Source organism: Microtus oregoni, unplaced genomic scaffold (genome assembly GCF_018167655.1).
Source record: "Microtus oregoni isolate MIOR12 unplaced genomic scaffold, Mior012 000004F_ref0000308, whole genome shotgun sequence".
Classification (NCBI taxonomy): domain Eukaryota; kingdom Metazoa; phylum Chordata; class Mammalia; order Rodentia; family Cricetidae; genus Microtus; species Microtus oregoni.
Window position 1 is genome coordinate 44,368,920 of NW_024543063.1, and position 15,714 is coordinate 44,384,633.

Sequence of the window (15,714 nt, forward strand, 5' to 3'; positions counted from 1 at the left end):
GTAGTTTGATAAGACCTCAAGGAATCATTATTTTTATATTTACCTAAAATTGTAATTGTACACAGTGTGTGTGTGTTTTGGGCTGATAGTGTTCCTCAGCAAGAGCCATAGACTAAAAACAGACTCCAGTACCAGGTACAAGAAACCTCCTTATGAATAGTTGGTCAGGGTAGTCCCAGTGTCTCCCAAAACAATATAGACCTTCATTTCAGCCCTTTGTTGCCTCTTGGGAGTAGAAGGTGGACCTCTATTGCTGAAGACACAGCACACTTAGGACACAGGATTTGAATGATTAGGGCTGTGTTTGACTTGAAAAGCTCCTTTCTGCAGTCTGGAAATGATACTAGAAAATGCCATGCAGGCTGCCAAGGCGGGGAAGCAGTCATACAGCCCTACTCAGGGCTCATATTTTACATGGAAAAGTATAACTCATATTTTAAGTGTAAAAATCAGGCAGAAACTTATATTAACTGTTTGATATAATTAAGCATAGACAATAGGCACCACAGTGTTGGCAATAATTATCTTGAGATGGTGGAGTTAGGAAAGACTTCCATATACTCTGTAATTTCCAGTTGATCTTCTATTATCTAGTGAAGATATTTCCATATTATAAAAAGGGAAGACCCAGAGTGGCTGGCTATATGATCTGTGTTGACTCGGGTCCACTATGGATGTGTTAAGTCACACGCTTTTGAGCCCATTCCATGGCATCTATGGAATGAGGTAGAAAAAGTTCCGTAAAGTATAGGAGTCTAGGTCAGCTCCACAAAATTAGACGGCTGGTTCTCTAGGTCTTCCTAAACACAGATCAAGACAAACAGCGTCCTTGTGGTGGCTTCCACCCCTTTAGGATTGGTATCCATCCCTGGTCACCCTCTGCAGAACCAGACAAACTACCTGGCTTTATTAAAAACTTCGGAATAATGTTCAGACTCGATTCAATTTTAAATTATTTTAATTTATACATTAATTGTATATATAATAAATACATGCCACAACATGATATGTTAATATATAAAAGCAATATGTTATGACCAAATCAAGGTATGAGTACATCCATTGCCTCAGCCATTTATCATTTGTTTTAATATTCAAAATCCTGTCTTCTAGCTATTTTTTATTTGACATAATTTTTTGATTCTTTGGGAATTTCACATCATGCATTCCAATCCCACTCATTTTCCAGTCCTTCTATGTCAGCCCTCCACCCTTGTAACCTCCTCCACCAAAGAAAAGGAAAATAATAATTAATAAACCCACTTCACTCCTGCATCTTTCCCTCCACTCCATCGTATATGCTTTGGTTGTAGTGGTATTGCAAACTGTGAGCTGTGGTGTGTCACACAGCAGACCCTTTTGCCCAAGAAGCTTTACTTAAAAATGTTCATTTCAATGAGTGTTTTGGTCTGGTTCAAGACCTCTGGCTCCTGGCACACCATCACCACTGGGTCCTCACCAATGCCTTTGTGATATCCGCTAATAATGGAAATCCTGTGCCTAGCTTCCGTAGGACCCACCCCTTCTCATGCTCCAGCAGGTCATAGATGGGGTAGGTGTTGGGGTGGGCCAACTCAAAGCCCTGGATGTGAGCCTGGGTGGTAGCTGACTTGGTCAGCCTGGGCCTCTGCCAAAAACCACCCCTCAAGACCGGGAGGGGGCAGGACCAGCTCTTCCTCATCCATGCCACCACCAGGGCCAGCGAGGGATGGAGGCCAGCTCAGCACAGCCCTTAGATGTCACCGTGGCTTTAGGCAGCAGTCCAGACCATGAGCATTCACGTGGTCATGGACATCAACACAGATCCTGGCTGCGGTGGAGTCGCGGACCCAGACATGTCTCAGGTAGCGCAGACCGCTTACATCAGCCTGTTCCTCACCGCATTGCAATCCAGTTCAGCCTGTCTTCCACATCACATGACCGCTCCACTTCTCTTTCTCTCCCGCTTCTCCACCGGACATTTGCTCAACATAGTGGTACCCAGGGTCAGACCTCCAGTCATGGTCTTCCACCCACCCGTGCTGCAAACGGGCCTGGCTTCTAGCCATTTTGAAATATATAATATGTTCTAGCTTCCCTGCTGTACAATGGAACACTAGAATTAGTGTGTGTGTGTGTGTGTGTGTGTGTGTGTGTGTGTGTGTGTATGCACGTGGGCACGCGTGTGTGTATGTGTGTGATGGTGCTGGAGATGTGCATCCCATGCTCGCACTCTCCCACTGAGCTCTCCTCCCCAACCCTATCTGACTGTATTCTTCACCCTCCCTCCCTCTGCCCGGCCTGCCTCTGGTAATCACTCCTCTACCCTCTACTGCAATGGGACCAGCTTTAGCCTCTGCACAGAAATGAGAACACGTAGCATTTGCCTTTCTGGACCTGGAGGTTAACTTTCTTAATTGTCTTTTCCCTGATAAAATGTCAACCCTAATTGCTATGTAAGCTGTTCATTAAAGGTAAGCACCCAGCAATATTACTGTTTCCTAAAGATAAGAGCCGGCTTCCACCTTAGTTAAATTCTAGTTCCCTCGGCACAGAGCAGTCCTGGGGAGTATTTGAGAAGCTCATGCCTTACATTGTGGGTGATTTGGGCTAATAAAATACTGTCTGACTAATAAAGAATTAATTTTGCAGGTCGAGAGATCCGCTTGCCCCTCCGAATCAGAGGAGAAGGGATGGGGCCCAAGATTCACTTCAACTTCGAATTGCTGGACATTGGCAAAGTTTTCATTGGATCTGCCCACTGTTACGAGGTAGGCACTGCCATTGTTCACTGAGGCTTCTGACAGAACCTGGCCTTTTTCTCTTTGCTTCTTTTGATGTGGTTTTTATTTGATAGAGACTTTGTAAGTCACCTTCCTTGTCCACTTTCTGTCTCTATTCCAACCTCTCTCCAACCCATGCTAAGCGGAGTGTCTTCTCCTATTCTTTTTACTTTATCAGATGCTAAACGTCTTCAGCACTGTAGTTTCATTGGCTTTATCCTTCTCGATTTGTGGGCCGCAGAGGGAAAAGCCATAAATACACCTCCCCATCTGCCTAGTGCTTGTTCTCGGACAGCCTAAATCCTGCAGATGAGAGGGAAGAGGGCTGTGTGCATTTTCTCGGTCCTAATGAGAATAGCTGTTTTCACACTTGGGGATCGCCCCGCAGTTTGCTCTTCCCCAGTCTGTGTTTTAAAAATCCAACCTTCTTGCTTTCTGGAGAAGAGTCTTGTTTTCTGTCTTCCCAATTAAGCAGAAACCGGAATTTTCCAGGATGAACTTATGGTTCTTCAGAGCTGGCGTCGCTCCAGCGCCACCTCACGGGCCAGCTTCTATAGGGTATACTTACACATAGACACCAGTGGCTGCCATGGAAACCTGCTTTTAGGCTCTCCTAAATTGTGAATGTTTGTATCTTAGGAAGGTAATGCAAGCAGCTGTTTACTAAGTGACACGTAGCTGTCAGGTTCTGGGATGTAGTGCACGAGCGTGTGTGTGTGTGTGTGTGTGTGTGTGTGTGTGTGTGTGTGTGCATGTGCGTGCATGTGTGTGTGTGTGTGTGTATGTGTGTGTAATTTGCAATTCTTACAGAATTGTGAAAGGCAGAGTTTTTTATCCTTATGTCACCACAAATGCCAAGTGTATGTGGTTAATTCCTCTGCGTTCCTCCCTCTGGTGTGTTGATGCCGTGCTGGTGCTTTGAGTCCCTTCGTTCACTTAGGGAGCAAGGACACTTGCGCCTTCCATTTCTGCCTGCGTAAGCTGGGGCATAGAGAAGTTTGTCTAGTTAGGCTAATGCTGGATAAATATGGCAGAAGGCTCAGCAGTTACTCCTATAGTAGAGTCTGGAGCCTGGAATCCCTCCCTTTTCACAGCATTCACCTCCAGCACATTCTTGCAAGATTGCAGTCCCTCGCCACCCCCAGCTCCATCACACTCTGGCTGAAGGCTAAGGACCTCTGAGGAACATAGATGAGGTTTTCATAAGAAGCAGCGTTAGAGGTGGCATGTCACACTGTCGAGCTTGTTCTATTGTTTGTCTGTGTCTGCAAGGGAGAACAGAGAATACAGCCATGATGGCCGTAGAGAAGACGGATGCAACTCTAACTGCTGTAGGTGGCAGGAACTTGGCCAAGTTACTCAGCTTGTAAATGTCGTGAGTGCTGGGTCACTGATGCCCTCTATGGTATCTGTGAATAGGAGGAGCTTTACTGGCATTTCAGTCCTGCAGGTTCTCTGCAACCCATCTTTCCACACCAAGTAAATCCAGCCTATAAGGAGAAGTGCCTACATGACATGGGGACAGTGTCCTTCATTCCCACGCTCACTGGGGTAACTGATCTAACTGAAGCGAAGCAAAGAAACACAGATGTCAATGTCAGGATTGATGATACACAAGGGAACACAATCTGAATGATATTAAGACCTAAAGGTAGACAGCTGAAACCTCTGCTCTTGATAGAGGAGTCCCCGAGGCAGAGAAAAAGTATGATAGTTCTTATTCTTTGCTGTTGCTGTGTTATTTACCCCATATGCATTCTCCTTACACCTTACTGATTGTACTTTATGGATGCCATGTCACGAAAAGACAGTTGTAGTGCAAAATGGATATGGTTTCCCCAGGTATAATAACATTTTTAAAAGCAATTTAGTAGGCATGCCCAGATCTTAACTGCAGAGCAAACCCCAGCCAGCCAAAGTGTCCAATGAGGTGAGGCATCAGATCGGGCAGGGTTGAGAAGTGGCAGAGAGGGACATGGTGGGGTGCGTCTCTGGGGGAGATTCTGCACTCTCAGCATCTCCAGTGCTGATGCTTCGTCGAGTCTCTCAATTTATTACATTACCTCCTTGAGAAATTTGAATAATTAGCTGCTGAGCTTAGTCATTGCTGAGCTTAACAGATGCATAAAAAAAAACTATACTTCCAAGAGTAGACATAGTATTCTCCAGTGTAACCCAGAGGGAAGACAAACAGGAGGCTGAGTTCTATTATAAGTGACCCCTTTGTCCACAGAGTTGGACCTCAGGGGTAGGAGCCTCAGGATCATGTCCCAAACTATTAGCCAGATTCAGTATTCTTTAATAGATGTTTCTTTGTCAATAACAAGAGAATGATATCATGTTCTCCAAGATAGAGGAACTGGGGCTGGGAGGATGCCTCCCAAGTGAAGTTAAGTGCTTCCTGTGTAAGCGTAAGGACCTGAGTTCATATCCCTGGAAACCACATGAAACCTGGGCATGGTGGAACTTCCCTGCAATCCTAGTGCTGAGGAGATGGAGACAGTAAGATCCCTGCACTGGCCAGCTGGTCTTACTAAACCAGTGAGCTCCAGGTTCGGTGAGAGACTCCATTTTAATAAATAAGGTGCGAAGTAATTGAAGAGGGCGCTGGATGTGACCTCTGGCCTCCACACACACAGGTACACAGACATGGATCCATCCTGCACACACAGGTACATACCCACAGAAAAGCACTCATGCAGTGCATGCATGCATGCACACACGCATGCACGTGCACACACACACACACACACAGAGGGAGGGGGAAGAACTGTCACTGCTCAGAAAACCTGGGAAAGATAGTCATGTTAACCAAATAACAATAAAAGCCACACACGGGGATTTATGCTTGTATCCAGAGAGAAGCACAATGGGGCATGAATACCTTAGAGAGTAGCCTTCAAGATCACGGACATAAGCAAGATATATTGTAAATGTATGGGAAATTTTCAAAAATTGTTACTTTTGAAAAAGGAATAGCCTACAAGTTACAAGCATTTGTCAGTTACCCTTTAAACACAGATAATTTCTATGCCCTCAGTACTGAGCAAGGGGGCATGTTGCTTTTATCTGTAAACTCTGTTGCCAGTTGCCGCTCTCACAGCTACACGAACTAAGAAATTTACTCTTTCAGCAATATGAGGAGTTAAGAGGACAGATGGGGAAATTGGGGCACGGAGAACTTAGGGAGTTTGTCTAAATTGCTTAACTAGAAAGTCAGAGACAAATCTGGGATTTGAACCCGGGCTCTCTGGCTCCTGAGTCCTCAGTCATAGTCATTTTCTGTGTGGTCTCTTTAAAAGAGAAAGAGAAGGATGCACAATTCAGACTCCAGTGACTTTAGAACAAGGAAGGCTGGAAATAGACATAAAAAGACGAGCCAAGCAGCAAGCAAGCTTATTTATGGTTTGTTTTGGCACAGTGGTTATCTCTCACTGGCAGCAGTGGCTGTGTTCCTCTGCAGAGGACATGGTTTCTGGCCTATCTGTGCTCCGCTCTAAAGCTTGGTCTCCTGGACTTCTAGCCACAGCTGGATCTCCTTGGCCACCTAAGGCACTGTCCTGCCAAAGCAGTTGGTGCCATGTGGCGGGGGCTTCCCTAGGTGGGGCACTGGGTCCCCATCGCTACACACACTCTGTCCTCCTGCCGTTCTCATCCCCACCACTCGCTCTTATCTCAAACGGTGACCTGAGCCAGCCCGCCACACCTCATGTACCTCTTCCTCCCGGGACGGTGTCCTTTGGATCCTATAACCACACCCCATCACAATCACGCTCTTCCTCAAGGTCAGGGTGACCTCTCATTATACATAAGACCCTCAACTCCTTTCCCAGAGCTCATTCTGATGACCTCTGTCTTCATTTGACTTTTCTGGGACTCCTTCCTTAGCTTCTAGCACGTTCCATCACTCCTTAGCGTGTCTCTGACGTGTCTCACATTTTTCTACTAAATTTCTGGATGTCCCTGGGCACTTTTCAGTCTTCACTTAACCTTCGCCTCCTCATGCATGTAAGAACTAGCTACAACCCCCTCCGCTTTAAGAGGTATTTTAAAAATCTTCATACATAGATAGAAGTATGGTCAGTCTCCATATAGTGTGAGGAGGACAGATAACTAACTTGGTTTGATTAACTTCCAATGTCTTGGGTATGGATTAAGGGATGTTCCTATCCATCAAAGGAGGAAGCCAGTTACCTTTCTAGGTGTGAAGACAGAATTGTCAAGGAACAGAGGTGGTGTCTTTGGAGGCCAAGAATAGAACAGTGTGACTGTAGTGGAGGTTCATGCACACACACAGATGGTGAGATGCGGGGTGGGAGCATCAGAATGAAACCAGCTGTGGTGGACTCTGCATGCCAGGCATGAGCTGCTCACATGTGCACTCCAAACCTACCGTGCCATCAGATAAGGACACTAGCCTGGTGCCAGGACATTACCATACAGGAATAAAGCATCTGTAGTGAAATGACTGCTTGCATAAGACGCTCCAAAGAGCCCCTCATCCAATGCTGTGTGAGATGAACACATTCCAGGAGGATGAAATCACAGCACCACGGAGAGCATCCTTGTCACCTAGAGTCCCATCACAGGCACAGGCTCAGCAGTTGCTGCTGCTCCGTTCTGATATGGTTTCTTCTCTTACAGCCTGCACTTAACCTTAGTTTCTTCAAGCACTCGAGAAAATTATCTGCCTTCCTGTGGTTTCTTTCTAGAGAATTTTCATTCATAGCTATAATTATAACCAGCCTTTTAGTGGTATGAGTATAATTCAAATGACTAACAATTTTAAAGATTTTTAAATTTTTTAGTTATTTGTATGTGTAGGTGGGGAGTATGTACCTGTAGTGTGGGTACCTGTGAAGTTCTTAGGCATCAGAGCTGGAGTTTACAGGTAGTCAAGAGCCACTCGATATGATTCTAGGACCTGAACTCGGGTCCTCATCACTCTAGCTCCAACTAACTGAATTTTTTTCTGTTTTCTTTTTTTTTTCCGTCACCGCCTCCCATTTCCCTCCCCCTCCCCCAATCAAGTTCCCCTCTCTTGTCAGCCCATAGAGCTATCAGGGTTCCCTGCCCTGTGGGAAGTCCAAGGACCACCCACCTCCATCCAGGTCTAGTAAGGTGAGCATCCAAACTGCCTAGGCTCCCACAAAGCCAGTACGTGCAGTAGGATCAAAAACCCATTGCCATTGTTCTTGAGTTCTCAGTAGTCCTCATTGTCTGCTATGTTCAGCGAGTCCGGTTTTATCCCAGGTTTTTCCAGACCCAGGCCAGCTGGCCTTGGTGAGTTCCCGGTAGAACATCCCCATTGTCTCAGTGGGTGGGTGCAACTAACTGAATTTTAAAGAGAACACTGAAAGCGAAAAATGACCTGTGACTAGGAATCTAATCTTCAGGCATTCAGGATACCAGAGGATTCATTTCTCCTGAGAGTTTCCTTTCGTTATAATTCCTGCAGTTTTCCCTGATGCTGAATAAGACCTCATGTATTTACCTGAAAACTGAGTGCAGTTCCCTTGCCCTGATCACCTTTGACTTTGATTGGCACAGGCAATCCTATCCAACAAAGGCAGCATCGATGCCCTCTTCAATGTGATCCCTCCAACTTCAGCCTTGGGGGCCTGCTTTGTTTTCAATCCTAAAGAAGGCATCATTGAACCGAGTGGGGTCCAAGCTGTCCAGATCTCCTTCTGTTCTACCATCCTGGGGCACTTCGAGGAAGAGTTCCTGATCGATGTTAACGGGTCCCCGGAGCCCGTGAAGCTGACCATTAGGTATGGGACATTTGTAACTAACATAGAAACCGACCGGAGTTTTCCCTTCTGCTTTCTAGAGTCTGAAAAAGTAGGTCGTATCCTGGCTGTCCGTAACTGTCTGTTGATATGAACCCGTCAGCAGAGTTCCCACTAAATGTCTAAAATGCCCACCAGTGCTTCTCTCCTTAATGGGTGTCATTATAATATGGATGCAGATGCTACCTGAATATCCGGTTTTTCTATAGGTTGTAACCTATGAAATAAAGGTTTTAATGCAGACTTCTAATTACGCTCATCCACGTAATAATCAGGCCAGACCCTTCTGAGCTTCTGCAATCAGCTGGGCGTGTTGAGGGTGGTAGTGTACAGAATATACCCTGAGGTGTAAACTGTTTGGAGAAAACAGGTTATTGCAGTAACACCTGAATCAGCCTGTGTTCTTGAAAACATCTTCTCTAGTCTTACAGTCTCTCTGAACCTCTGTCATTTATTTCTGTTGTATGGAACTCTGTAAACTGTCTTATTTACAATGCCCTCGAGCAGTGTGAAAGTGACCACTTATTAGTCTCGTAGCCAAGGCTAGATATGTACAGCTTTTCAGATAAAAATGTTTTGAAGGTGTTTCCAACTGTTTGTGGTCACTGATGGTCATGAATAGCAAGCAGAATTTGTCCTTGGGATTTGAAAAAAATCTCTTTTTGTAACAACCAGGTATACAATATTGACCCCTGGTGTTTAAAAAGACCGTTTCTACCAAATAGAAAGATACCTTCAGAACACATCACTCTGGTCTGCTTTTTTTTTTTTTTTAGAAATCCATGGACGTCTCTCTTAGGGTTAGTGATAGCAGCAGGTCCCATCCTTCTACAAACCAGTGTGTCTCTTGGAGCCTAGAATAGCATTGGAAAGAGAGACAAACTGTGCTATCTCCCCCAAAATGTATAGATCTCAGCTGGGCTTTGGTAGCACACACCTTTAATCCAAGCAGAGACAGGTGGATCTCTGTGAGCTCAAGGTCAGCCTAGTATATAGAGAGAGTTCTAGGACAGGCTCCAAAGCTACTGAGAACCCCTGTCTCAAAAAACAAACAAAAAATGTATAGATCTCATTCAGAATCTTGACATCAGTCCAAAGGCTCTTATTCTCAGACTCAACCCAAGAATCCATATGCTGGACTGTGTCCCCAGACTTTCAGTTTTGAGTCTTAGCATCTCGGAATGTGACTGCTCTTGGAGAGGAGACCCTTGAGTAGGTAATAAAGTTAGGATGAGGTCTTATGAGTGGGCTCTAATCCAATAGCTTTGGGTTAGCAGTGAGGATTAGGACCCAGACACAAACAGACAAAGGCACAAGTAAAGATGCCTTCTCCAGCAGAGGGCAGAAGCTCGGGAAGCAGCAGCTACTGCCCAGCCTCACCCTTCCAAGAAGGACAAGAATGAGTTCCTGCTGCTTGCTGTTCAGTGTGTAACATTTGACGTTGTTGTTACAGACAGTCCCGAGTAATTAAGGAGTCTAAATGGCTGTTCCTCGTGGGGTGTATGCATGGTACTCAGCCCATCACATCAGTTAGGATTTTCTTAAAGCCTCAAGACTTCTCTGAAATACTCTTAAGACAATATATCTGTGTTTGTTATAATATTAAAAGTCTGTTCAGGCATGGTGTTTGTCACACATCTGTCATCCCAGACTTGGGAGGTAGAGGCAGGAAGATAGGAGTTCTAGATCATCTTAAGTTTTATGGCAAGTTTGAGGCCAGCATGGGCTACAGGAAACCCTATCTTTAAAAAAACTATTAAAAATTAGAGTTGTGTGGGTGGTGGCAGCACACGCCTTTAACCCCAGCACTTGGGAGGCAGAAGCAGGTGGATCTCAGTGAGTTCTAGGCCAACCTGGCATACAGTGTGAGTTCCAGGACAACCAGGGCTGTTACATAGTGAAACCCTGTCTTGAAAAAAAAATGGAGTTGTTTCCCAAATATTTGAAAGTGCATACTCCTCCAGAAGGTGCAACATATGTGCACTGACCCAGGATTTACGTCCTCCAGGCATCTGTCCCATAGGAAAAAGATGAAAGGACACTTGCCTGCAGCATGAGCATCAGCCCGTTTCTTATGTCCATAGCAACTCACACCTCATGGCAAACTGTTCATCTGGGCCCTCAAGGCTTCTTTATCATCTCTAGCAGATCAATTCTTTAAGCTTTTGAATCAAACTTTCCTACTTGATTCAATTTCTTGACATCAAGATGTCAAGAGTCATACCCCCTACAATATCCAGCATGTCAACATGCCTCCAAACAAAGAATGCTGAAAATAAAACTTACACATCTCCTCCTTTGTATCTTTATAAGTATAGACATAATAATCCTTACCAATAAACCACCATATAAAAAGATTAAACACCAGGATCAAATGGATTTTACCTCAGAAATTCAAGGCTGGCTCACATATGGAATTCAGTCAACATGGTGCAACATATACAATATCAACAATATCAAAGAATAAGAGAAGAATCCAGATGGTTATCTCAGTAAATATAAAAAAGCATTTGCCAAAATCCACAGTCTTTCATGATTTAAAAAGGAAAAGAACTCAAAGCTTAATAATATAAAGAAATTTCTTCAGCATAAATCAGAGACCCAAATTCAAGAGCCAACACAATGAAACTGTTTAAAGTAAGCACACATAAATATGCATGACTCTGGATTAGATGCTGGTTTCTCTAACAAGACACCTAAGCACAAAGCAAGCAAAGACAAATAAATAAATTAGACTTCATCAAAATGTAAAAAGATTTGTGCTTCAAAGTACACTATCAAACCAAATAGGAGATCATATTTGCAATCCATATATCTAATAAGGGACTTCTAACACACACACACACACACACACACACACACACACACACACACATATATATATATATATATATATATATATATATATAACAGTTACAATGCAATAAAAAGAAAATTTAGAACTACACAAAGATTTTTAAGATACTTGGGTCAAAAAGATTAAAAAAAGATATAGATATGAAGGTATGAGCAACAGCATGATTGGGGAAATGTTTATCAAGAAAACCCACCTCACCATCGTGTGGTTGGCCATAAGGAACACATGGAAAAGCAACCACTAGTGAGAATTTGGAGGAATGAGCACATGTACATATTGATGGTGGTATGATGGTTACTGCTGATTGTCCACTTGCCAGGATCTAGAATCACCCAGGAGACAAACCTCTGGGCTGGTTTGTGCTGGAGTCTCTAGATTGCATTAATTTTGGTGGGAAGATCCACTTCATGTGTGTAGCACAGTTCCGTGGGCTGGGGTCTCGGCCTAAATAAGAAAGAGAAAAAGATTCCTGACTGCAGGTGCAATGTGACCAGTGAGTGGCCTCACGTTCATGCTGCCTTCCCTGTCATGGTGGACTGTGCCCTCAAACTGTGACCCACAGTAAACCCTTCCTTTCTTACAGATATTGTGTTGCAGCAATGGGACAACTCATGCACACTGAAGGAAATGTGAGCTATTGCAGCCAGTTTGATTAATAGTCTTGTCCTTACCTCAAGTAGATGAACATGGACTCAGCAATTCCACTCCAGAGTATATACTCAGGAGAATTGAAGGCATATGTCCATGCATAAACTTGCAAGTGACTGTCTGTAACATCATTATTCATATTAGGCGAAGAAAAGCAAAATACAACACATCTATTCATGAAACGTTATTGACCACAAAAAGGTGAAAAAGAAAGAAGAGTGGGTACGTGCTATGATGTAGTACAATGGATGGAACCTTAAACCAGCTCAACAAAAGAAAGAAGCCAGTAATAAGCACATGCATGCACATGCACACACACACACATATTATATAATTCCAGTTATTTGAAATGTTGAAAATAAGCAAAGCCATGTAAATCGGTAGGTTAAGAATAGCAGGTGCAAGATGAGGGTGACAGCTAAGAGCCTGGGTCTCTTTCGGAGGCACGGGAAGCGTTCTGTAATTGTGCTTGTCACACTTCCTGTTACTAGCCCAATGTTATCAACCTGTACACTTTAAATGACTGAGTTGTGAATGTACATAAGTTATTTCTCAATGACGCTGTCTTTAAAACAAATTTCTGAGAGCCTGTAATATTGAGTGAAGGCTCTGCTGTTTCCTGAGAATATTCTTTCACATTATGTGTATGAGTACTTGCAGGTGTGTGCCAATGAGCTTGAAGAGCCAGAAGAGGGTGTCAGCTCCAGAGTTACGGTAGCAGCCGTGAGCTGCCCAACGTGGGTGTTGGGAACTGAACCCAGGCTCTCTGCAAGAGCGGCGAGTGCTCCTTACCACTGAACTGTCTCTCAGCCACACGAGTGGATTGTTTAATCCCTATGTCTTCTCAGAATGGCAAAGTAGAAATTCATGTCATTAGCATTAGAACAGTTAAGGTGACTGAGATTTTCTACTGTGTATAACAGGATGTAAATAATAAGCAGAACTTGGACTAAAACCCCATTTGCTCTCTATGGGTTAAATTTCTACCTTTTGAACCTTTCCCCCCAAGTTCCCATGCTCCTGCTCCACCTTCTTTTTTAATATTCACTTTGCTTTCACTTTTTGAAAAGGGAAACTCAACTGTGGAGGAAATGCTTGGGCTTTATCCCTAAACAAATTACCAGTTACTGAAGAGGGAAAAAACCTGCATAGATTTTCTTCCTTACTTAACTTCCTCTCAAACTCAGAGTTGCATGTGTTCAAAAGTATCTTAGCATTTTAAACCATGCCCAGTAAGGTAGAAAATCCATGAGCCACTGGTATCATAAGAGTCTAGTTATATAAAAAAATTAATATGCAATAGATCATATTCCCAGCCCTGCATTATTATTATGACTTCAGTTATAACTTTGAGGGGCAAACTTTCTCAGGCCCTTCAAATGCCTATGAAGTTAATAGTGTGGATTCTAGAATTTTGCTTCTTATTCTTTTATTGCCAGGTGCCCTGTCCTGGACTCCATGTATTTTGGGCTAATATACTTTATATGAGAACAAATACACATTTGCTGTTTCTAATAATCCTCTAATTACATGACACAATATTTTAAGTGATTGAATAAAGTATATTATGAAATTAATGTGGCTTTTAAACCTATCCCAATAAGCAACCTTGTTCTCTCTCTTGGCATATGTAATCTTATAAACTTTCAACTATGGCATAGAGATATTTGATATTCAAACTGTCTCACTTAACTTGTCGTGGGGTTCCAGTCAGTCCGAGTCTTTGGGACGGTCATGTTACCAAGTCCAGGTGGCATCATTTAGCCACATGTCTTTCGGTGACCAGAGCCTTTGATGTCATATGATTTATCTCTGGGTCTTTCAGCTTCTGCACTGATGAAATGGCTCCTTGCTGCCGCTTCTCCTGCTCTTCTCCTCCTTCCTTTCATCCCTGTTCGTTTCATATACTTTTTGATCTACTTGAAACTTTGACCCCACAAAGTGTCTTCTCCAACTCAGCGGTGTCAGCTGGGAGCTTCTTTGGCTCCATTCTCAGCTGAATCCTAACACACTGCTGAGTACCAGACAGGCTTCTGGAAATCAGCTCGGATCATCAGCCTAACACAGGGTCATGAGAACAGATTTGCTGCTTACCATGTTGAGTCTTGGCTGTGGTCACTCCTCTGCCTTAGCACAGTAGAGCTATGTCTCCAGCAGCCAGCGCTGTTAGTAGGGCACCAGCATGTCGCATGTGGCACGACAGGTATCTGTGTGTCTCTAACGTTTAAAGCTTTGCCAAGTATACAGACTGTTCAACCCTCACCTTTGCTCTAGACATTTAAAAAGGTTGATTATGGAGAACAGGATTGTTGTTTAGCCAGTAAACAAGAATACCTGCCATATAAGCTTTCTTTGGCTATTGAAAAGATTGGCAGATTAAGACAATATATATTATTATTTTAGAGATCTGTAGGTTAGACCTCAATACTGGTCTTAACTGAGCCAAGATGCAGGTGATGACAGAACTATGAATATTTCTGGAAGCTCCAGGAGACGATCCACTCCCCAAGATTTGACAGCATCTTAAGGCAGTCCATCCTCTTTGACCAAGTGTTGGGAGCAGCATTAATCTATGAGTAAAAATATTTAGAAGGTCGTTTGAAAGCATCTCTTTTTAGTAAAACAACAGTAGCTGGTTCCCACTTAAGGGCCTATGACCTCTCCAACCAGGGGATTTTTTTTAACAAGTTTTATAATACCAGTTATGGATTTTTTTTCCCATGGAACTAGCCTAAAATCCAACCAGGTTGGTTACCTTAGTAACAGTCATGTTGCTATCATACCAGTGAACCTGTCTTGCTTCTTAGGTTAGGATTGTAGTGTGCAGGGTTCGCTGCTGAGTAAGATCCCGGATCCTTTTTTTCTCCAAGGGCCTGCAAAGCGCCGTCTAACACTATGAAAGCTAGCCCTCACGAAGGACATTTCCAACATGCATTTTGTTTTTTATTTTTAACTATTTATTTTGTCTTTAATTGTGTGTATTGCGGTGGGGGGGGGGCATGTGCAGATATGAGCACAGGTGCCCAGGGGTCAGAAAAAAGCAACAAATTCCCCGGATGTGGAGTTAAAGGCGCGTTAGCCACCTTGTGTGGATGCTGGGGACTAGATTCCAGTCCTCTGCAAGAACAGTACATGCTCTTAACCATTTTTTCTTTCTTGATGAGCTGATTGCTTTACAGAGTGTATAATTCATCCAGACTTGCCACCTTTTGTGCATTATTTTGGTGATCTGGCTGCCTCTTCCATGGTCGTTATACACTAATTACACTAGCATTCCTAAAACCTATAGTTCGAGACCTGAAGACTTTTCTGGGTATTGGTGTGTAATATGGATGTGTGTATGTATTCATGTGTGTGAACAGTTATGTGCACCTGTCTGTGGAAGCCCAGTGTGACATCAGGTGTCTTCCTCAATCACTCTGCTTTATTTATGAGGCGGGGTCTCTCACTGAGCCTGAAGCTCACCAATTCTGGTTAGTCTAGTTAGACATCATACCCCAGGGACTCCCTGTCTCTGCCTCACAAGTGCTGGTATTACAAGTGACTACTATGCTTGTCCAACTTTTATAGAGTCATTAGGATCCATATTCCTATGAAAACCCTGGCACACAAGTGCTGTGACTGCCGGGATACACCACACACTCTGAAAAATGGT

The 15,714-nt window shown here is 43.7% G+C and overlaps 1 protein-coding gene across 1 annotated transcript in view; it reads left to right on the top strand.

Moving 5' to 3' along the window:
- Nucleotides 1-15,714, top strand: part of Hydin (HYDIN axonemal central pair apparatus protein) — a 291,897-nt gene that overhangs the window by 76,134 nt on the left and 200,049 nt on the right. Inside the window, exons 10-11 of the mRNA XM_041650001.1 lie at nucleotides 2,632-2,750; nucleotides 8,313-8,536. Of these exons, the coding sequence (XP_041505935.1) occupies nucleotides 2,632-2,750; nucleotides 8,313-8,536 (343 nt within the window). The remainder of the gene's footprint in view (nucleotides 1-2,631; nucleotides 2,751-8,312; nucleotides 8,537-15,714) is intronic.